The 19,863-nt window shown below is 43.4% G+C and overlaps 1 protein-coding gene across 1 annotated transcript in view; it reads right to left on the bottom strand.

The window, feature by feature from the left end:
* The window catches only part of zfpm1 (zinc finger protein, FOG family member 1), a 105,320-nt gene that overhangs the window by 26,247 nt on the left and 59,210 nt on the right, over positions 1-19,863 (bottom strand). Inside the window, exon 4 of the mRNA XM_004566190.4 lies at positions 1,772-1,905. Coding sequence (XP_004566247.2) covers positions 1,772-1,905 — 134 coding nt within the window. The remainder of the gene's footprint in view (positions 1-1,771; positions 1,906-19,863) is intronic.

Raw genomic sequence — 19,863 nt, forward strand, 5'->3', positions numbered from 1 at the left:
ATTTGAACGGGAGTCTTTTTGTGGACTGATGAGAAACTGGTTTGGATGCAGATGCGCACAAAATGGGCTAACCTGACGCCTTTAAAAGCTGAGAAAAAACTGAAGATCAAGCCACAAAAATCAATCAATCAGTACAAGAATTTTGGGCAGGGAATGGCTGTGTGCGTACAACCCTGTGTGTGTGTGAGGCTTAGTGTTCGTATAAGAGTGCGTTCCATGCCAGGAAGCCTCTCCCAGCATCAGTATCATATGATTAAGATGGACTTGCGCATGATGCACAAACCCATCCTCTGATAGGGCTCCATCCGGTCCCACACACTGTTCCCAAGGAACACACACACACATAAATACATTGCACACATGGCTGTTTTCATTTCCAACCACTGTCTCACACATGATAAGATTTGTACTCATTGTCTGCAACCATCTGACCTCTGACCTGACCAGTGGAAATCCCTTCAGTCAGGTTTCTCTGTAGTGTTTCACTTCACCCTGGTTTGCCCTCAGCTCTGTGTTACAGTGCAGAGGTGGTATAGATCAGCATGCTGAAACTCTAACTTTAAACTTTAAATCCAATAATCACTTAGGCTTAGATGGTTTCAGAGTTCTATAACAACATATTGCAACCAAAAGGCAAATTATTTCTATTAATTTAAAAGAAAATTAGATTTGAGCTTTGGCTGAGAAATAATGTTTATTTATTTGGACAGCTCAACTTTTAAAAAGAAAGATTTATTACAGCAGCTGAATACAGTTTGATGCCCAAGCTGGTGGTGGTTGCAGTTTAAATAAGCCGCCAAAGTGGGAAGCTGTGAACACGACATGAGGAAAGGGAAGCCTGACTGATGTAGCTTGCAGGCTTGGCTCCATTATTAACATTGGTACACTGCAGAAAACAGACAACTGGAATAATGAGCCTATAAAACATCAACTCTGCTGCATGACATCAGCAAAAGTGGCACTGAAAGAGAATAAGGCTAGGCTGCTTGCTGCCACCACAGATGTCCCGGGACCAGCAACACAATCACAAACTAGTTGACTAAGACCGCTTTCACTAAGGTTAACTATATGAGGACAGCCCACATTAATCGTAGTGTTACTGTAGCCACAATAAAGAGCCTTCAGGAACCCTGAGAAGCTCAGGACTGGACGAGGACTTTTTTCATTTATCTCACTGGACAAAAATCCTAGTAGCTGACAGCGTATGAGGTCTTCACACTACTGGATAAAATACTCCAATACTGGACCTGTTCCTGCGTAACCTGCCTGATGATCTCCGACTTCAGTGTCCAACGATGCTAAAAACAAAGCTCCATGTAATAAACTAGATGGTAGGCTGTGGTAGCAACCATCTGAGAAATTCAACCTGCTTAATGTGAGTTCTCACATCAACTTGAAAGTTGCTTTAGAGCCACAAAAATTCAATATTCATTATTTTAGCAGGAAAACATAGTCTGGTAGATTTATTGTATCCAAATCCAAACATAACAAAGTCATAAAGAATATCACGTCTAGCGTTTAAACTTTTAAATGATCAATCCTCTGTTGGTCTCTGAGCCGTCCATGCTACACAAAGTTTACTCGTGCTTTCATGTTGCAGAGACGGCGGTTAAGCCAACACTTTGCTAAGCAGTGCAAACACAGTAAAATACACAGGAATCGTTACCATAGACATAATTCTATATTTAAATCTTAAACAGCTCCATGCTGGAAATTCAGCACAGTGCCAGAGAACTTTAAGCCGTGGTAACCACACTGGACGAGCTCTTACCTCGGTCTCCTGCTCATCGGTGCTGCTCTGTGATTGGACGATTCCTGGGTAGGGGCCCCATACTGTGTCTGGAGAGAGGTCTCTTACTGTCAGCACACTGCTGTCGCCACCTTCATCACTTAGCTCCAGGTCATCTGGGAAGCAGGTGGGAAACAGAGGAGGAAATAACATTAAATAAGCCCAGAGTGGTTTAAATATTCATGTGCCGAAGAGATCATGAAGAGGTCTCTTCATCGGGAGCATGATGTAAAAACCTTGAACTCACCATTCATCAGAAAAGCTTTGAGGGTCAGTGCCACAGTGCAGGCCGTATCGGTGGCTCAAAAGACAAAAAACTCAATCAGCATGTGGCTTGAACTTGACCTGAACCCTCAGAGGAGCTCAGCCCAAACAGAAAATACTGTCAGCAGCTCAACAGCAGGGGGAGTTTGATACAAGCACAGTGCTTTCTGTCCTGGCCGGTTCAAACAGGGGAAACTTCTTGTGCACTTCCTCAAAGTGAAAAGATAAGTGCAGAAGGATGGCAGTGACAGCTGTGGTCTGAGCCCGCTGCAGCCTAGATAGAGGCAGATAGCCGGCAGGCACGGAGGACTGAACCATCTATTTAAAAACTTAGAGACAGCTCGGACTGTGAGAGTCTCTCGTTTAGAGGAGTCTCTGAACATCTGAGGATAAATGAACGAGACTGCAAGTGAGTGCTGTAACGGGAACTCTGACTAGATGGGATTAACAGCAGCAGTTACACAAGCAGCCCTGCGGTCTGCTTATTGAGGAGTTCTCTTGTTATAACCGTCCACCTACTTCTCTGATCAAAATACATACAAAATCTGCCTGCCCTCCTCTCCAGCTCCCCCTCAGCTCAACCAAGAGCTGTTTCGGGGGGGGGGGGTCGGTCTAAAGTGGCGGGCCTGATAAGAGTGTTTGTCTAACACTCTCCATGTCAAAACACTCATCTATCTTCTCTGTATCTATCCCCACCAGAGAACAACGGACAGACGCTGATAAAATGGCTTTCCCACAGCCGGTTGGGGGTGGGTGAGTGGGTGAAGGAGGTGATGTTGGTGGGTTTGGGGTTATGGAGGGGGAGGGAAAAAAGCAGGAAGAAGTGCGGTTTGGAGAAAGAAAAAAAAGTAGACGTTAATTCAATGAAATGAGTCCTTACAAGCCAAGGAGCGGTTGGAGATATTGTTTTTGCTGTGAAAGAGAGTTTTGTGGCAAAGGCGCACAGGAAGTGGTGTTTTTCTCTTAACTCAGAGCTCAGAGTTGCAATTAGACTCAGCCCAGTATGACGAATAACACACAGGTGCTATACTGAGAACATTCAATAGTAACTGATGGTATCAGTTTTATCAACCTCAGGTTGTGCACTCAGAAAACACACCACAACCAGCCGTGCTTTCTCGTTCTTCTGCCCCTGTGAACAGAAGAGTGTGATACTGATGCCTGATGCCAGACGCAACAGGAGCTGGCCCGACCTGCTGTGCTTGGGTCAGGTTGGGCTGAATTTTTTATTGTGTGACTCGGGTTCTTTTTTTAATCTCTTAACATCCACCAGGTTACCAGTGACCTGCTTAGGTTCAGATTCAGGGTCACACCTACCCTTTTATATAGAATTTGTTCATATTTTGGCATCCAGACAACATTCTGAAAAAAAAAACGCATATTCAACATGTGACTAAACTGCAGCTTAACTCTAGTTCTAACTGATTCACTGCGAGTTAAATAGTGCTTAAAATTTGGGCTACATGCACCAAACTAGAGCTGGGTATCGTCACTGATTTCTAGAATCGATTCAATTCCGATTCACAAGGTCCCGAATCGATTCGATCCACGATTCGATTTAATTCGATTTAATTCGATTCGATTCGATTTAAATCTGGGAAATTTTGACAGTCAGAAATATTATAATTCAGATCAGTACATTTACATATTTTTGTATCAATAAAAAGGAAGCTGACACTCGCAAGACTTTATCAAAGGTGTGAGCGTCACAGCAGATGCCTTTGTGTCAAAGTAGCTGAAGATAAAACACAGAAAAACATGAAGGTGATTTTCCTGGCCTAGATTTTATAAAAATATTCTGCAGTACATCAAAAACGAAAGAAAACCATTAATCAACATATGAACATTACCTCTGAAGTTACAGCGGTTTTATTAGAGACACGGTTAAGCGTTTTGCATTTTGAATAATTTTAAAAAGTTTAAATTTGTTCAGTATTGAACAGCAGAAATTAGGTTTTCTTTTTGGAAGAATGTAAAAGGGATAAAAACAGCGGCTGACAGCGCTGTAAACAACAGTAGACTTGTGTAACAAGCAAGCGAATAATGCAGAAAGGGAAACTGTTCTTGAAGTACAGAGAGAGAGAGAGAGAGAGAGAGAGAGAGAGAGAGAGAGAGCTGTGCATGGCAGTGGAAGCAAAACAGTAAAAGTCAGAGTGAATTCATGACGATGTTTATGTGAAGCGTTTGGATCTTCTTCTGCTGCTGGTTCGGTCAATATTGTTTGGAGAGACATCAAACTAACAGCTTTAGAATCTGCTCATAAAGGGCGTGAACACAAAGCGCGGACCCGCCGACAGATCAGAATCAGCGAGCTGTCGGCTTTCAGCCCCGACCGTGAGAAAGGCGACATCTCACTGATTCTGATCCGCGGGTCGCGCTGTGTGTTTAAGTCTATGTGCAGAATCCGTGTTCCTGCTCTCATTTACTGTCTTAACTGTTTGGTGGTTCTTGAAATTTTGTGAGATGTCACCAGAGATTCTGGCATTTCGGGCAAAATAAATTTATATTAAAAAAATCGATTCAGGATTTTAATGAATCGATTTTACATTATCCAAGCCAGAATCGATTTTAATCGATGAATCGATTATAAAAACCCACCCCTACACCAAACCCTGGTTTGGGGCATTGTTGGAGGCAGAGTGGGTCAACGTCAGGAGGGGACTTTCACAAATATCCCACAGTGCCGCTGCAGATCAAATTTAAGGACAAAATGGTTAAACAACTAACGGCTGCAGTTAGCCGACGCCTAACAATCTGTCCCTTAATTCTGGGGACAGATTGGCCGAGGTTTAATAACCTTTAGAGCAGTGCGTAGGGATGTGCTCACGACCTTTAGCGGCGTGTGGTGCCTGCGCTGCACGCGATGACGCAGGGTTGTTTGATGCTGTCTCTGGGGACAAGGAGACGGCAGGGACTTCTTGTAAGCCCCTTCTGGCTCCAGTGGTTCACTCCACAGGAGACCCCACTAGAGCGGGATGACACCCTAGGAAGAGGGACGACCCAGTTGTTGATGCCTGAAAGTCGCCAGGAAATTATTTTCCAGGCGGCTCATTACAGCCCCATGGTAGGGCTTGTGGGACACGAAAACCTCTGGATCGATTCATGGCCCGATTTTATGGAGTGTCAGCTGGTTAACCAGTCGCTGATTCCAAAAAATCTTTTGCACCTGTTACCATTAATGAAGGTCACGTTTGAGCGCATTGGCATGGACCTCATTGGGCCACTTGGATTGAGTACACTTGGATTGTATTAGTTCTGGTGGATAATGTAACACAATATCCCGAAGCAATGCCGCTGCATATCATTTCTGCAAAGAGTGTGGCGTAGGCAGTATTTCTGGTCATCTCCTAAGTTGACATCCCAAAAGAAATACTGACTGACCAGGCCACATAGTTTATGTCTCACACACTAAAAAGAGCTGTACAAATTACTGGGCATTAACTCTGTTTGGACCATCGTCTACCATCCTCAGACTGACGGGCTGGTGGAAGTTCAGAAGTTCATTCATGAGGATGAACTCAACTGGGATCGCTGGTTAGACCCTCTGTTGTTTGCAGTGTGGGAGGTGCCCCAGGCCACTTTCCAGCACCTCAGTTGTTGCGTCCACAACCTGCAAATGCTGCTGCCCACTTGGATGATATTATCATCGACACTAACACTTGGGCGGAGCATATGCAGCAGGTGGCCGTGGTCCTGGAGTCCCTGAGGTAGGCTGGGCTCCCGACCAACCCAAAGAAGTGTGCAGTTGGACAGAGGAAGGTACAATATTTGGGGTACCACTTGGGAGGTAGGCAGGTGCACCCACAGGTTGGGAAAACAACAGCCATCATTTCTTTCCCACACCCCAATACAAAAAGGGAAGTGGTGGGTGTGGCTGATTACTACCGCTGGTTTGTGCCTGGTTTTGCAGAGCTGACCAGCGCCTTGAGTGATCTCAGCTGAAAGGGTGCCCCAGATCGGGTCCAGTGGACAGAACAGTGCCAGGTGACGTGAAGTAGGATCTCTGTGGGGAGCTGCTGCACCACACCTAACTTTTCCCTCCGTTTTATCCTGCAGACGGATGCCTTGAACAAAGGGCTTGGGGCGGTTTTGTCCCAGCAGTTAAGGGGGCTGACCGCCCTGTTGTGTAAATCAGCCGGAAGCTGTCAGAGAGACCAGATACAGCACGGTGGAGAAGGAGTGTCTGGCCATCAATTCGGCGGTTGACTCTCTTCGCTATTACCTCTTGGGCTTGGCCGCATGGCTCTCCAGCCTCAGGTGGGTGGGTGTGGTCTGCAGGTCCACTGCAGAGGAGGGGTGGTGCAGTGGGCTTGAGGGGGAGGCTGGCATTGCAGCTGGGAGCAATTCAGTAATTACACTCTTCTATTTCAGTGATGCTGAGACCTGGAGGAAGGGAGGACAGGTGGAGACAGCTGGAAAGCTGTCAGGACGATGGACTTAGTGACTGAGAAAAGCACATTTAAATAAAAACACTGTCACAAGCACGCTGGGTGTCTCGAGTCTTTACTGGGATCACGCACATAGAGTCTGAAGCTACAAAGTATAGCTGGTCTGGACTTGAGACACAAGACAGGTGTCAGATTCTCTTTGGACATGAGATTTCCCGTTTTGAAATCTGATGCTGAGCCAAAAATGAGTCCTCAGTCTGTCCTCCTGGCAGCAGAGTCTGAAGTCCAGTAATCTCCTATCACCCAGTGGGGCCTCAGTTTGGTCACTTTGACCTCTTCCTTATCTCACCACTCCATCAATGTCCAGCCACTCTTTGAGCCATTGGCCAATCCCAACCACATGGAACGCTTATCAGGCTGACCAGCTCTGCTGACCCTAATTGTGAAACGTCATGAGCATTTGACCTTAGTAAGCCAATGCAGATATTAACTTATAAACAAGGCCAACACAAGCATCACGTTGTCAGGTATTCAGCCTCAACATGTTCCAACATTTCCTTTCATGTTAGCTTTTGATGTTGTGACGGGGTCGAGGTTAAACTAACTGTCTAAATGGTTTATAGGATCTGCATGATTGATGTGCAGAGATAAATCAAATACACTGCCTCACAAGTAGCAGACAAAAAAGGGCAAAAAGTCCCATTAAATATGACACTTTTTTTAACGCTTTGGCTTACTGTGAAGTCACGTTGATTACACGATTAGGGGACCCCGCTGCCATGTTCATTGTTAAATTATGTGATTCTGCCTGCCACCGGGTGCATGCTCGTCAAAGAAAATGAAAGCTCAGTTACACAACCAAAAGAGGAAGAGGGTGAGACTTTAGTTTTCTGCAGCAGCTGTCAGTAGGTACCCCCGGGTAACTGAAAGAGTGGATGGTGGAGAAAATGGAGAAACTGTGGAAACTCCACCCAACAAAAGAAAAGGAGCATTGTTTTAAAGATCTAAAGGAGTGAGAGCTGGGGTCTACTGAGCCAACAGCAAGCTAGCCAACTGTTGTTCTGTTTGCTATCAAACATTAAGATCAATGACATAATGGCATGATCAGAAATGGTGGACAAAGGTGAGGCTTACATAAGATAAAAAGGAAAAAAAGGAACTTACTCCTCTCACAAAAAGTGCAGTATGGCCAAGTAGGAAAAAGGGAGGCAGAACTCAAAATGCCAAGCTCACCAAACCTGCAGAGCTTATCGCCAAATGGAGGTTAATATAACGGACTGGGAGTTTGTTCACAGGAAGGATAGCTCGCTGGTCAGTCAGTAAAAAGTGTTATTTATTCAATTCTTGGAAAATGTGGGTGTGTACCCTTATATGTGCATGGACATGCTTTTATGTGCATGGACATGCATGGACATGCTTTTATGTGCATGGACATGCATGAGCCCATGCTACTGCCAAAAATAAACCTCAGTTCTATATGAAATAGTGGAAAGAAATCGGTGTTTGGCTTTTTTAAATAAGAGTTAGGGTGTATTGATTGTGGCTGGCGTAAATCTTTGACTTTGCATAGTTCTCATGTTTGTTACATTATCATCTAAACTCACAGCATTTTGCTGTTTAATGGCAGCAAAAGGTGCAAAAGGCTTGTTGGTCCATTACTGGCACATGCTAGTTGTAGTAGCACATTAAATCTTGCCAGCCAGTGGTAATTACAGCTTTTTAAAATTGATGTAAAAGATTTCCTTCTAGGAAATCTTCCCACTGGGTATCTTTCACAGGTAAAAGCCTCGATTCTGTGTTTTTACCAATATACAACATTAATGGAAACCAAGTGAATGTAACTTGTTAACTATAGTTAGCATCAGTGATGATTCTGTTTAAAAAAACACTGCCTTTTCATTTGAGAGAAAGTCCTATCGGTTCACTCCACTAATGAGTGCTTCTCACTAATCCCAACAGGTTAGCTGTCTTCACTGGGGTAACATGAGGCCTCCTACAATCCTAATCCCTGTTAATTACACTTCCTGCCCACCACAGACCTGCATAATAACCCACCGCTCCTTATCAATATGGCGGTACTCGCTGCTATTACACTTTCTGCTCCACATGATACTACCCCACATTGTAGTCCACACACACACACACACACACACACACACACACACACACACACACACACACACACACACACACACACACACACACTTATTTTGTTGGATGACCCATTCCAAAAAAACACAGGCCTGGAAGGGCTCGTTATCAATATCAACCAGCTTCTCAGTATCCATGCTGCCCCACTCATTTAGCTGACACACACACACACACGCTCGCTTTTTCTTCCACACACACACACATACACACAGGATACACACAGGTACACACATCCAGCATGCACACACCAATACAGCCCCTGTCACCAGCTACCCACACAAAAGCTTATCAATACGGACGCTTCAGCAACCACTGGGGCGTCCAGACCTCTTTGACGAGCCAACACAATAAAACAATCAGTCCGTCATTAATGAAATGACTAACGCAATTAACCGATGAGTGAGGGGAGGGAGAGGACGCACAGAATAATGGTGAGACAGCGAGCCGAGCTGAAGGTGGCAGGCAGCCGTTAGAAGAGAGCAGGACAGTTTTGATTATGTCGTTACAGGATTTATGGATCAGTGCTGCTTTTCTTGTCGTCCCGACAGTTTAATCAGCGTGTTGTCGATGGAAATTACACAAATCAGCGTTATTACAGTTTACAGATTTGCTAATGAGTTTGATATTGATGTATGTACAATATAAAGATGATTAAAACCATAAAAGACGGCACCATCTATTGTTGACTTCATTGATGACTGAAAGGTGAAAAAGCCTGTTGGTCAATAAATGAGAGGATTCCCCCCATCCTCATCACTCTCACAGAAGGCATGTATGTGTTAAAAAGACAGAAGCATTCAAAGATTTCAGTCCCGGGCCATAATGCCCGAGGCAGCAGCTGAGATTGTTTAGCACATATCGTTAAAGATTTAGCGGTGATTAATTTGGGAGGGGTGGAAGGTTTATGGCTGCCTTGATGAAGTTATTGGTTAGACATGCTTTAGTCCGCAAAGGTCAGTGAATGTAACACTGACTCATGGCTTTATATTGAGCTCATCTTTCATGTTTTAAAGAGATAAAGCTTAAAACGGTGCCACATACCTCACAAACACTAAACATTTGAAGGAAAAAAAACCAAACAAATCTGAAGTGATTGTGAATCCATCAAGTCTTTAATGTTGCTCGTTCATTTTATTACTTTTTTTTGTAAGATTCATTTGCTGGGAAAAAAGTACGAGGAACAAACGTGTTCTTCTATGCTCAGCTGGTTAGATTAATTGTTGATACATCTTCAGGTATATTCAGCTTGGAAGGAAAATTAATTAAACCTGCAGGTGGGCTGTTATCTTAAATGATATGTCATATTATTATTAAATGCTTACTTAGTGGAAACTGTCCACAACTTTGGGAAGGATCCAAAACAGAACTCTCGCCCAGAGATGGGGAAGCAGATTTTGCTGGCTCCAAGGCATCAGAGTTTAATAAGATACTTCAGAAGTTTCCAGTCCGTTCATTTCTTTCCTGTTTTGGAAACAATAACTTGAGGGGTGGCTTTTAGTTGTATTGGAGGCCCAAACTGAAGAAATGCTGGTTTCACAATGAGTTTTTATACCATTGAATCTTTACAATGTCACCGACGGGGGGGGTGTCCTTATATGGTAATAGCTATGGCTGTTTAAATTCTCTGATGATGATGAGGGGTGCCAATCAGAAGAAAGTGTTCTTAAATGGCTAAGAGCTAAAACAGGTTTTTTGGGACAGCAGAGAGAGCGAGGGGCTGAATTGGCCCTAGGATAATACAAAGAGGAATCATTTTGAACTGTTAATCATGCAAAGCTACCAAGGAAAAAAATTACAGTGCTAGAAATTATATAAGGTCTAATTTAAAATGATCTGCTACATTTTGATACACATGGATCAGGCTTAACATTATGACCACCTGTCTAATACCAAACCAATCCTGAACTGTCTTTGTTCCATTTCAGGGAATCACATTATTCCCGTGCGTGTACACCTGCAACAATGCTTAGTTAGGTGATACATGTCAGAAGGTTGGCTAAAGCATCACAGGACCCGCTTCCTTTTTCCCATAGTTGAGCCTGATGCCAGGTGTTCCCCAGTCAAAGGAAATGGGATTCATCAGACCAGGCCACCTTCTTCCGTTACTCTGTGGCCTAGTTGTGATGCTCCCGTGCCCACTGTTGGTACAGGGGATGGGCACCCTGACTGGTCTGCAGATATGCAGCTCTATGTGCAGCAAACTGCGATGCTCTGAAACCGTTCTATCAGAACCAGCATTAACTTAGCATCAAGCTCATCTGTGTGATTCTCTTCCCACATGCATCAATGAGACCTGACACGTGACCCTTTAGCTGCTTCACACCGTTCCCACACTCACATACTGACCGCTGAAGATCGGGAACACCCCACAAAGCTCAAGCTTTGGCGATATTCTGACCCAAACATCACAACTTGGCTCTCACCAAATTTACTCAAGTACTTACGCCTATTTTTCCTGCTTCTAACATTAACTTTGAGGAAATTTTTTCACTTTCACTGCATAATATATCCCACCCACTTACAATTGCCCTGATGAAGAGATAATCAGTGTAATTCTCTTCACCTGCCAGTGGTTATAATATTATGCCTGATCATTATAATTACTGCATGACTGTGAATGACTAGATTTTCTACTGAGCCCTGTCCCCTTAAATTTAGATTCCCAACAGCTAAAAATTACTCTGGTTCAAGGGAAGCCTTTCTTTCACACAAACAAGTTGTTAAACAGAATATCTTTCTAGTTTATTCTGTGACTTTCATATATTATCATTTTACATAATGGGAAATGATCAAAAAAAGAAAAAGCAAAGCCACATGAGAGCACTGTACCTGCTCATCCGAGGGACCGAGTATCCTCAACAAACAGCCTGCCCTTACTGGATATCAGTGAAGAATAAGTGGTGAAAAGAGAAAGGTGTAACCCTACACTGATGTTCTTCTCTATCCGGCCTAATTGATTTTTAAAAAGACTATTGTTGATATCAAATGAGCACATCGCACCAGAGCCATTGATTTTTTGACACCATACAACAGGAAATCTTTATCTGCGTGCTGCTCCGACCCCGCACTAATAGGTGGGGTTTAACCTCTGCTGAATGACAAATCCCAACACCTCCCCTTCCTTACACTGTTCTCGCTTCGGCCCTTATGGGAAACACACAGCAAATACTTCAGTTTGGTTAGTATTAGAAAAACGAATGGGGCCTGTGCTCTGTGTTTACACAAAGTGTTAAATCATTACTTTGTCTGCCAAGTCTGCAGGTTGAAAACAATACAGAATGCATTTCAAGTCCCCAGAGAGCCATGTGCTGGACCACCAACCTGAGGAACTGAGTGCAGACTGCAGAAAGAAATACATACTGAACACAGAGACAGCTGACAATCAACTATTATACAGCACTAAACCTGAGTACAATCTAAACATAAATGTTTAAAAAGCACCATGTTAGTTCAAGCAGGCTCAGCTGATTCTACTCTACATACCCAGTTGGCAAATCTCAAAGGAAGCTTTATTTAAGCTACTTGAGCCTGCCTCCAACCGTACGTCACTGCAAGCCACTTTGCACCCCGGCTCCTCCTTTCATGCTGTGTCAGTCCTAAACAATGTCATATCTGTATATCATAGTCATATCAGTCTTGCCTTTATCTACGTAAATGGGTGGAGAAGCCAGAGAACACAAATGAACCACCAAATATAAATTATTAGCTGACAGAAACGACAATCTTTGTTTGACTGAAGCTTTTTCTTTGTAAAAGGTTATGCATGTATGCAAGGGAAACGTGGTATCCCCCCTCACCAAATAGTCTGTATTGATTATGAAACAGTGGTGAAAAATTACCTCTAACATATTGTATTGTGTCATATAGTGGTGTTTTTCAGATATAAGCCAGTTAGATGCAGGTGAGTGCTGGGATCTTCCATGATTGCATCTTCTACAAAGAGTAGGCCGTCCTGAATGAATGACGTCAGTATGCATCAAATCACATCCTACATATGGCACCACATTAGACGTTTACATGAATGAAAAATACATATTGATTGAGTCACCTTTATGTGGTGAGCGTTTTTCTCAAAAATTCAATTTCAGTTCAATGAATTCTCTCCAGCTTTTCTCATTAATGGCCACTCCTGTCATTTATAAAGCTGGCTGATAAAAGACCTCAATCTTACAAGAAGCATGACCTGATTGCGCGTCCTTTTCTCTTTCTCTCCATGATCTTCCACGCTGCACCCCTGGGTCCCTGGAGTCCAGCAGGCTCAGCTCAGCAGCAGATAGACATTTCTGGGATAGGCATCTACTGCTCAGGACCACGCAATCATTTCCATTTTACCCTCTGTTGCACAGGCAAGATAAGACACCTGCGTAGTCCCGCTAATCAGATGAGCTTCAACAGAACTTTATCATTGACATTTACCACTGTTTACCCAACTAATTTCTCTTAACTGCACTGCTGAACTTTTATCTACAAAATACATACACCACCAGAAAAGAGCAAGAAGCAAACATGCAAATTCACAAATATGCGAAGAAAGATAAACTGTGTGTGTGTGTGTGTGTGTGTGTGTGTGTGTGTGTGTGTGTGTGTGTGTGTGTGTGTGTGTGTGTGTGTGTGTGTGGAAGGGGGGGGAATAAAGCAGTTTTCTGTTCAGAGGACGAAGGGGGTGACAGGACTACTGCTGATGAGATGAGTCCTCCACACCGTCCACCTCAGTGGAGACAAATGAATGCAAAGAATACCGACATTCACATGCAACGACTTGATTTTGGAATTCAGTCTCCTGACTGTTGGGAAGTTTTATTGCTGATAAACCATCTCTGTGCGCCAGTCTGAGAGAAGAGCAGCAGCATCATCCAACCGGTCACAAGATCGCCCACCGACAGCGTGGGAATCACCGTAAACCATCACAATATGTTGCAACAATATCACTATACAATGATTCTGAAATACCAGCTGCAGGATGATCTTCTTCTGCGTGTGCTTATGCAAGTAGCTAAAAATAAGCAACCTCAAATAGTGAGATAAGTGTGTAACTCTAAAATCAGCAGCTTTACCTTTAGGTGAAGCTTGTCACACTTACGATCTGGTGTGTGAATATGGTGGGTAAAGCTCTACTTTCCCACACCTTGAGTATTTTTATGCTTAATCTACAAACAGAAGCCGGGTGGGACTTTTGAGTTGTGTGGCTGACATCCCAGTATCAGCATTATCTACTCTGTGACATCATACAGTTGCAAGAGTAGAAAAAAACTGTCTGAAACAAAGTGTTTGGAGCCTGAGCTTTTGCCTTGTGAGGTTTCGTTTTATATATGTTGAACTCGTTATCTGACATTTTGACCAGGACCTGAGGAATCTGTGTTTCATTTATATTGTGTCGATGGTGGAAGGACAGTAAAGCTGAGTCTGATTTAGTACGAGCAAAAGAACACAGAACTAGAACAGAGAAGGAGAGAACAGGTTCCCTTTAAGATTCTGAAATGATAACAAACTTTATTCAAATGTCACCCTGAGGTCGAAAGTTGCTTTGACACACATGATATCTTGATGATATGGTACACCCATTTTATGTTTATGAACTCATGCATGGCTGTTAGTGTGGTTAACCACAGGGGTCCCCAGTGGCCCGGTGAACTGCTGGGAAAACACTGGCCCTCTCTTTTTACCCACGACTCTCTGTGTCGATCATGCAGGGCTCTTTCTAATGAGCACCGCTCATTTTAAATGGAGAGTCAAAGCATATGGAGGCGTTCGCTGCAGCCTGGCTGGCCCGTTCCTGTTATCGAAGCTAAATCCACCATTTTTCAAAGGCTGCTGAGCGCTGCGAGACGCCGCCTGTTAAGTGTGATTAAAACAAATGAAGCATCAATGCGGCTCATAATTTATTGTTTTGATTTAGAGAAATGAAATCTAAAAAAGCCTGTTCGTTTGTCCGTATCGTCTGCACGCCAGGTTCGCATCTTGGATATGTGATGTGCATTTTAAAAGGTCAGGTACTGTTTAGCCTTCAATGACATGTTTTAAGCCCTCGATGTGTAGACACACAGATAGAGCGCTCGATGCTGCTGCTAGTCTGCTACTGCTCACAGTAGAGTAAGCAGAGTCTCCATCCATAGAGTCATCATCTTCAGTTCTATTTCTGTCTCTTTTTTTAAATAAAATGTGTGCACCGCTCGTAGAGAGTCAGTGTAACATATGTTTTTGGGGTTATTTGCAGAATGGGCAGACTGGGTTGCAATTTTCTCAAAGAAAAAGAAAAAGGTATGAAATATAATAAAAGATTTCACATCCAAACACAACACGAGTGAGTGACTGAAGCTCTTTGCTCAGGAAACTGAAGTCAAAAGAAACAAAATTATGAGCTGCTGGCTCATAGAGGCTGCAGAGCAGAACAGGGATGACTGTCATTGGATTTCCAAGACCGTCACGTTAGAGTTCAAAAGTAGGTGATTATTTGATCGGCTACTTTTCACCAAGTACTTATCAAATAAAATATGTGCGGATTTATTACAGAGTCATTTAATATTTCAATTAAGAATGGCTTGTGCCACTGAAAGGAGCCACATAGGTATGTGCACGTCTCGCCTCTGAATCTGAAACTGTCAGAAATGCAGTTTAACGTCACTGTGGAAGAAACGCAGGGGACATTTTTTAACCAGTATATATGAGATAACTAACCTCAAACTGATAAGTTGGATTGTATGAATGGCATCAGCTAAAATCAGGTGGAAAGACAGAGAGAGATTTCTCAAATTACTAGTTAGATGGTTCAATTTGCTCCACAGCAAAACACCGACTGGAGAGTCATGACTCGATGAGAAAGACTGACATCTTGGAAGTAATTTTAAAGCAGAACCGTAATGTGGAGGAAAAAACCCTCAACTCTAAGTGTGTGTGTGTGTGTGTGTGTGTGTGTGTGTGTGTGTGTGTGTGTGTGTGTGTGTGTGTGTGTGTGAGGGCACATACTTCACAAGTATAGCCTGTCCCTTATTCACTCCCACCTCATTCTCTCCCAGCCATCTCCCTCTCTCTGTTGCAGCCTGTCACAAATTGAAAGTGGAGACCTTCCAGAAACTACCCCTGATAATCACACATAAATTAATTAGAAAATGTTTCTTGACATTCTCTATGCACAGATGGGGAGAGGAGAAAAGACTGAGGCAAAGCCACAAAATTAATTGTACGGTATGTGACTCCGATAATTAATTCAATCATTAATTCATGTCTGCTTTAACAACTCCTTCTGGCTCCTGCAAAAAAGGACATTTCAATCAGGCCGGTATCGGCAGCACGGGCGCGCAGAGAAGACGAGTAAAAGTTAAAGAGTGATAGACCAGCTCGACGCACTCGGGGTCATTTAGAGGTTTGCCAATTAAACGGAGCAGGAGAGCAGCTGAGTGAAGTGAACAAACAGAGGGAACATGAGGAGGGATGTAAAACACTGATTCACTGAGTACACAAATACTGTTTGCCACAGCATCTTCCTGCAATATATGTGTTTAATGGCTGAAAAGGAAGCCTGGACACAGAGAGTGAGAAGACTTTATGATTCGTTTATTTTTGGCCTGACCTACATAATCTTGACTTTATATTCCTTCTGCTTCAAGAAAACCACGTCACTTTAAAGCAATAAAAGGTAGCCGAGACAGAAAGCTGTTTTTTTCCTTTACAGAATTCTTCCTGCTCTGCTGCTGTAATCCAACATGTTTTAGCTGTACAATATTTGTTTTACTTTCATTTTAAAAAGTAATTATAGCCAGTATGCAGCACTGAATGGCCCATTAAGAATCAAAGCTGTAGGGTAGATGGGGTGGGGCAAATTCCCCGTGCTATTAAATGTTGAAAATATACGAAGTTATATACGTAAATTCTTCCATATTGTTAGCTTCTGTTGTTGCAGTGGTCGCCCTAAACCACTTGCTTGGGAAAACAAGTGATTGTTGTCTAATAAAGGAAGGAAACTGGTGAGCAAGAGATACTGCAGAGGAGACAGAGAGAGAGAGAGAGACAGGACATGATAAGAGAGAGATATTGCAAGGATGGGGAAAATGAGCAGAAGGCAGAGGACGAGTGTGTCGGGGATTTTCCTCTCCACGCTTCTTTTTTACATCATGCTACAGCCTCAGTGGAGCAGAACAAAAAAAAGTGAGGGGAAAAACCCTCACAAGCCTTGACATTTGTTTTTGTTTTTACTAGTATGATGGATCGATCTGGCATGGTTCCTATGAAGTATTAGTGAATAATGTTTGAGCATCAGCCCATTTTTGGGCTTTAATTCTTGTTCAGGATCTCGACCCGACCCCTCGGTTCATCCTATGCCTGAAAGAAGATCTGCAGCAATGCTTAAATGTGAAATACATGACATGAGGGCTGGTGTGTAGTACGTTATGAATGAAATTATTAAAGAACAACTCCTAAGTTATTCTATGAATTTGGATAGATTTCTGTAGTTTGCATTGCATGAAAATATCATTTAAAAGCCATCTTATAATATTTATTAGTCAGCCATCAGTATTGCATTTATACATCCCATTTATTGCAGTTTTAATATCTCTTGTGATAACATATGTTCTCTTATATCTGTTTATCTGTTTATTACGGGCACTGAGCAGCGTACCCAGACGCTCCACAGATAGCACAAAAAGCTGGCAGAATATTCATAAAGCGACGGCAGGTGAACGTGCAGTTACGGCGTTATCAGCCTTTATGTCCACTTTACTACAGTGACACAGTTTGGAAGTCTTGAACTTTACTCCGAGTTCCAACTGTATCCACCGGAGGTTGAAGCAGTGTAGCTGTCCCCGTTCTAAATGGGCATGGATGGAGGCAATTGAGCGGCCTGGTGCGTTAAACACAATCATGTGCCTGAGTGTATTTTTGTGCGAGAGGAAGGTATGCAGATTGTAGTGTGGTGGTTGCAGAAGAGGCCAAGCATCTGATAGGCAGGTAATCAAGCGTGCCAACATCCTGTCCCAGCCACCAGCACCAGGCAGGCCTGCAGTGGGCTCACACATTGGGTGCACGGAGAACTGCTGGGCTGATAGCAAGCCGGACAGCACAGAGAAATGTTCCTCTAGATTAGGGCCTCGTGCCTATCAATCATCAGGAATGGAGGAGGGGAGAGACACATCGCAGGCAGGCTGGAGAAAGGAGATGGGAGAGGAGAGTGTGACAGAGTGTGTGTGTCAGTTAGAATATGTGGTGTAGATCAGGAGTGGGTGATTGAAACGAGGGCAGAGCCTGCTGCTGGCTCACGAGCATCGACTCCCAAGTTTACGAAATACAACTTCTCACTGCAAACGAGTTTTCCTGTTGAGTTTTGACCTGGCAAACGTAAGAGTGGGAACTACTTTGTGTTACAGTAGCCTAAAAGTCACCAAACTGGACGGATTCATGAGACAGAATGAGACACCTTCTCCAACAGTGCAGAGTGCAGCATTTCAGCGTGTCAGAATGGGGAAATCATTGTCTATTTCTTTAATCATTAAAACAGAGCTACAATTGGTGGCATTACAGAGAACTGAGGGCTTTTTAAAATTGTACATTAACCAGACCCAACTCAACGCAGGAGTAGAGAGTTTAAATTTGAGTGTTTATTTTTTCTCTTTTCTAAGATAATGAGTAAAATTTACGACATTTCAAACTCAAATCAGTTCTCGGTTATCCTAAAACCCCCAAACAGCTGGACTAAACAAACAAGTAACAGGATGAAGTGATTTTCAGCTACATTGAACTCTCGTTTGTCTGACATATAGTAAGTCTCCAATGAAGCCACGCAGGAGCAGCAAGTTTAACGTTTCAAGTATCCGACGTCCAACTCTGATTGGCCTTTATTTAACCGTTTAATATCCCAGGTATGCTCTCCCTGTGTCCGTGTCCCAAAATCCAAAAACATGCAGTTAGTCTTTGGAAGAGGATGGATGGATGGAAGAGTCTTGACTTGAAAGATAACATCTACTAGTTTCAGAAGCTGCACTCGTTTAGCATGTAGCAAAAATCCACCCAAACCATAAACCTACCAGTAACCTGGTAGATGTAAAAAGGTTAACGTAAAAATATTCCTTGAAATATTTGCTTGTTTTATGTTTGTTTTATTGGGTTTGTACAAAACAAGCTTCCACCAGGCTCCTTTCTGAACTCTGAGGGGAATCAAACTCGCTGACAAGACATGCCCGGTGGACACATGACAACCAAATCATCACTCTAAAGCATTGTGACTGACAGGTGAAATTGACAGTGAGCTTGCAGGGACACCCTCCTCCTGAGAGACATGGGAGTCTGCTGGCTGCAGATATGGAGGAAGGTTAGGGAGCAGACGGAGTGAGAGTACAGTACGTATCAAGTGAGGGACAAATGGGCACAGGTCAGCCCCGTTTTACCTGCACCCGCAACGGATCGGTGAACAATACTCTGTAATTCAATGGCTGAAAATGAGGCACCAGTCGTGGCATCCCAACTGTAACGTTTAGCTTCTAACTCAGACTGTCCAAAACAAGCAATGAGGTTTTGCCTTGTGTTACTCTCATAAAGAGAGTCGCTGGAGTCTTTCACGACCATTATGCAAACCACAAATATCTTCCCCCTAGCAGCCAATGGGAGAACTAGGCTACTTCCTTAAAGTTTAGAAATCCTAAAAGTTTGGTGACTGAAGCTGATGAAGCTTTGATTTTACAGGAACATCAGGGGCATCAGACTTGGCCGCAATCCATCAGACCAGGGGTGGGCAACTCCAGGCCTCGAGGGCCGGTGTCCCTGCAGGTTTTAGATGTGTCCTTGAACCAACACAGCTGATTTAAATGGCTAAATTAGCTCCTGCAGTTCTCCAGAGGCCTGGTAACGAACTAATCATGTGATTCAGGTGTGTTGACCAAAGGTGAGATCTAAAACCTGCAGGACACCGGCCCTCGGGGCCTGGAATTGCCCACCCCTGCATCAGACGGTGGTTAAAGGAGACTTGCTGTGCTCATTTTCAGCTTCGTATTTTAATTCAAAGCAGCTTTGGATGATTTATGTTTAATGTAATCCTTACTTATCTTATAATGGATCTCGGTGAAGCTCCTGAGTTCATGCAAGCTGTTTTAGCTCCACCCCCTTTAAAGCCATGCTTCCTTTTAGCCAGCTTTCTTCTGATTGGCTGCCTCTTGCAAACAGAGGGTTCGATCAGCAGATGGACGGGGTTTGTGTTTTTCACAGCCATAAATCGAAGAGCTGGAGATGTTAAATATGCGCAGGATATATAACAGAAAATGTAGCCACAATGCCGACAAAGTCTGA

The sequence above is a fragment of the Maylandia zebra genome, linkage group LG7 (genome assembly GCF_041146795.1).
Source record: "Maylandia zebra isolate NMK-2024a linkage group LG7, Mzebra_GT3a, whole genome shotgun sequence".
Lineage (NCBI taxonomy): Eukaryota > Metazoa > Chordata > Actinopteri > Cichliformes > Cichlidae > Maylandia > Maylandia zebra.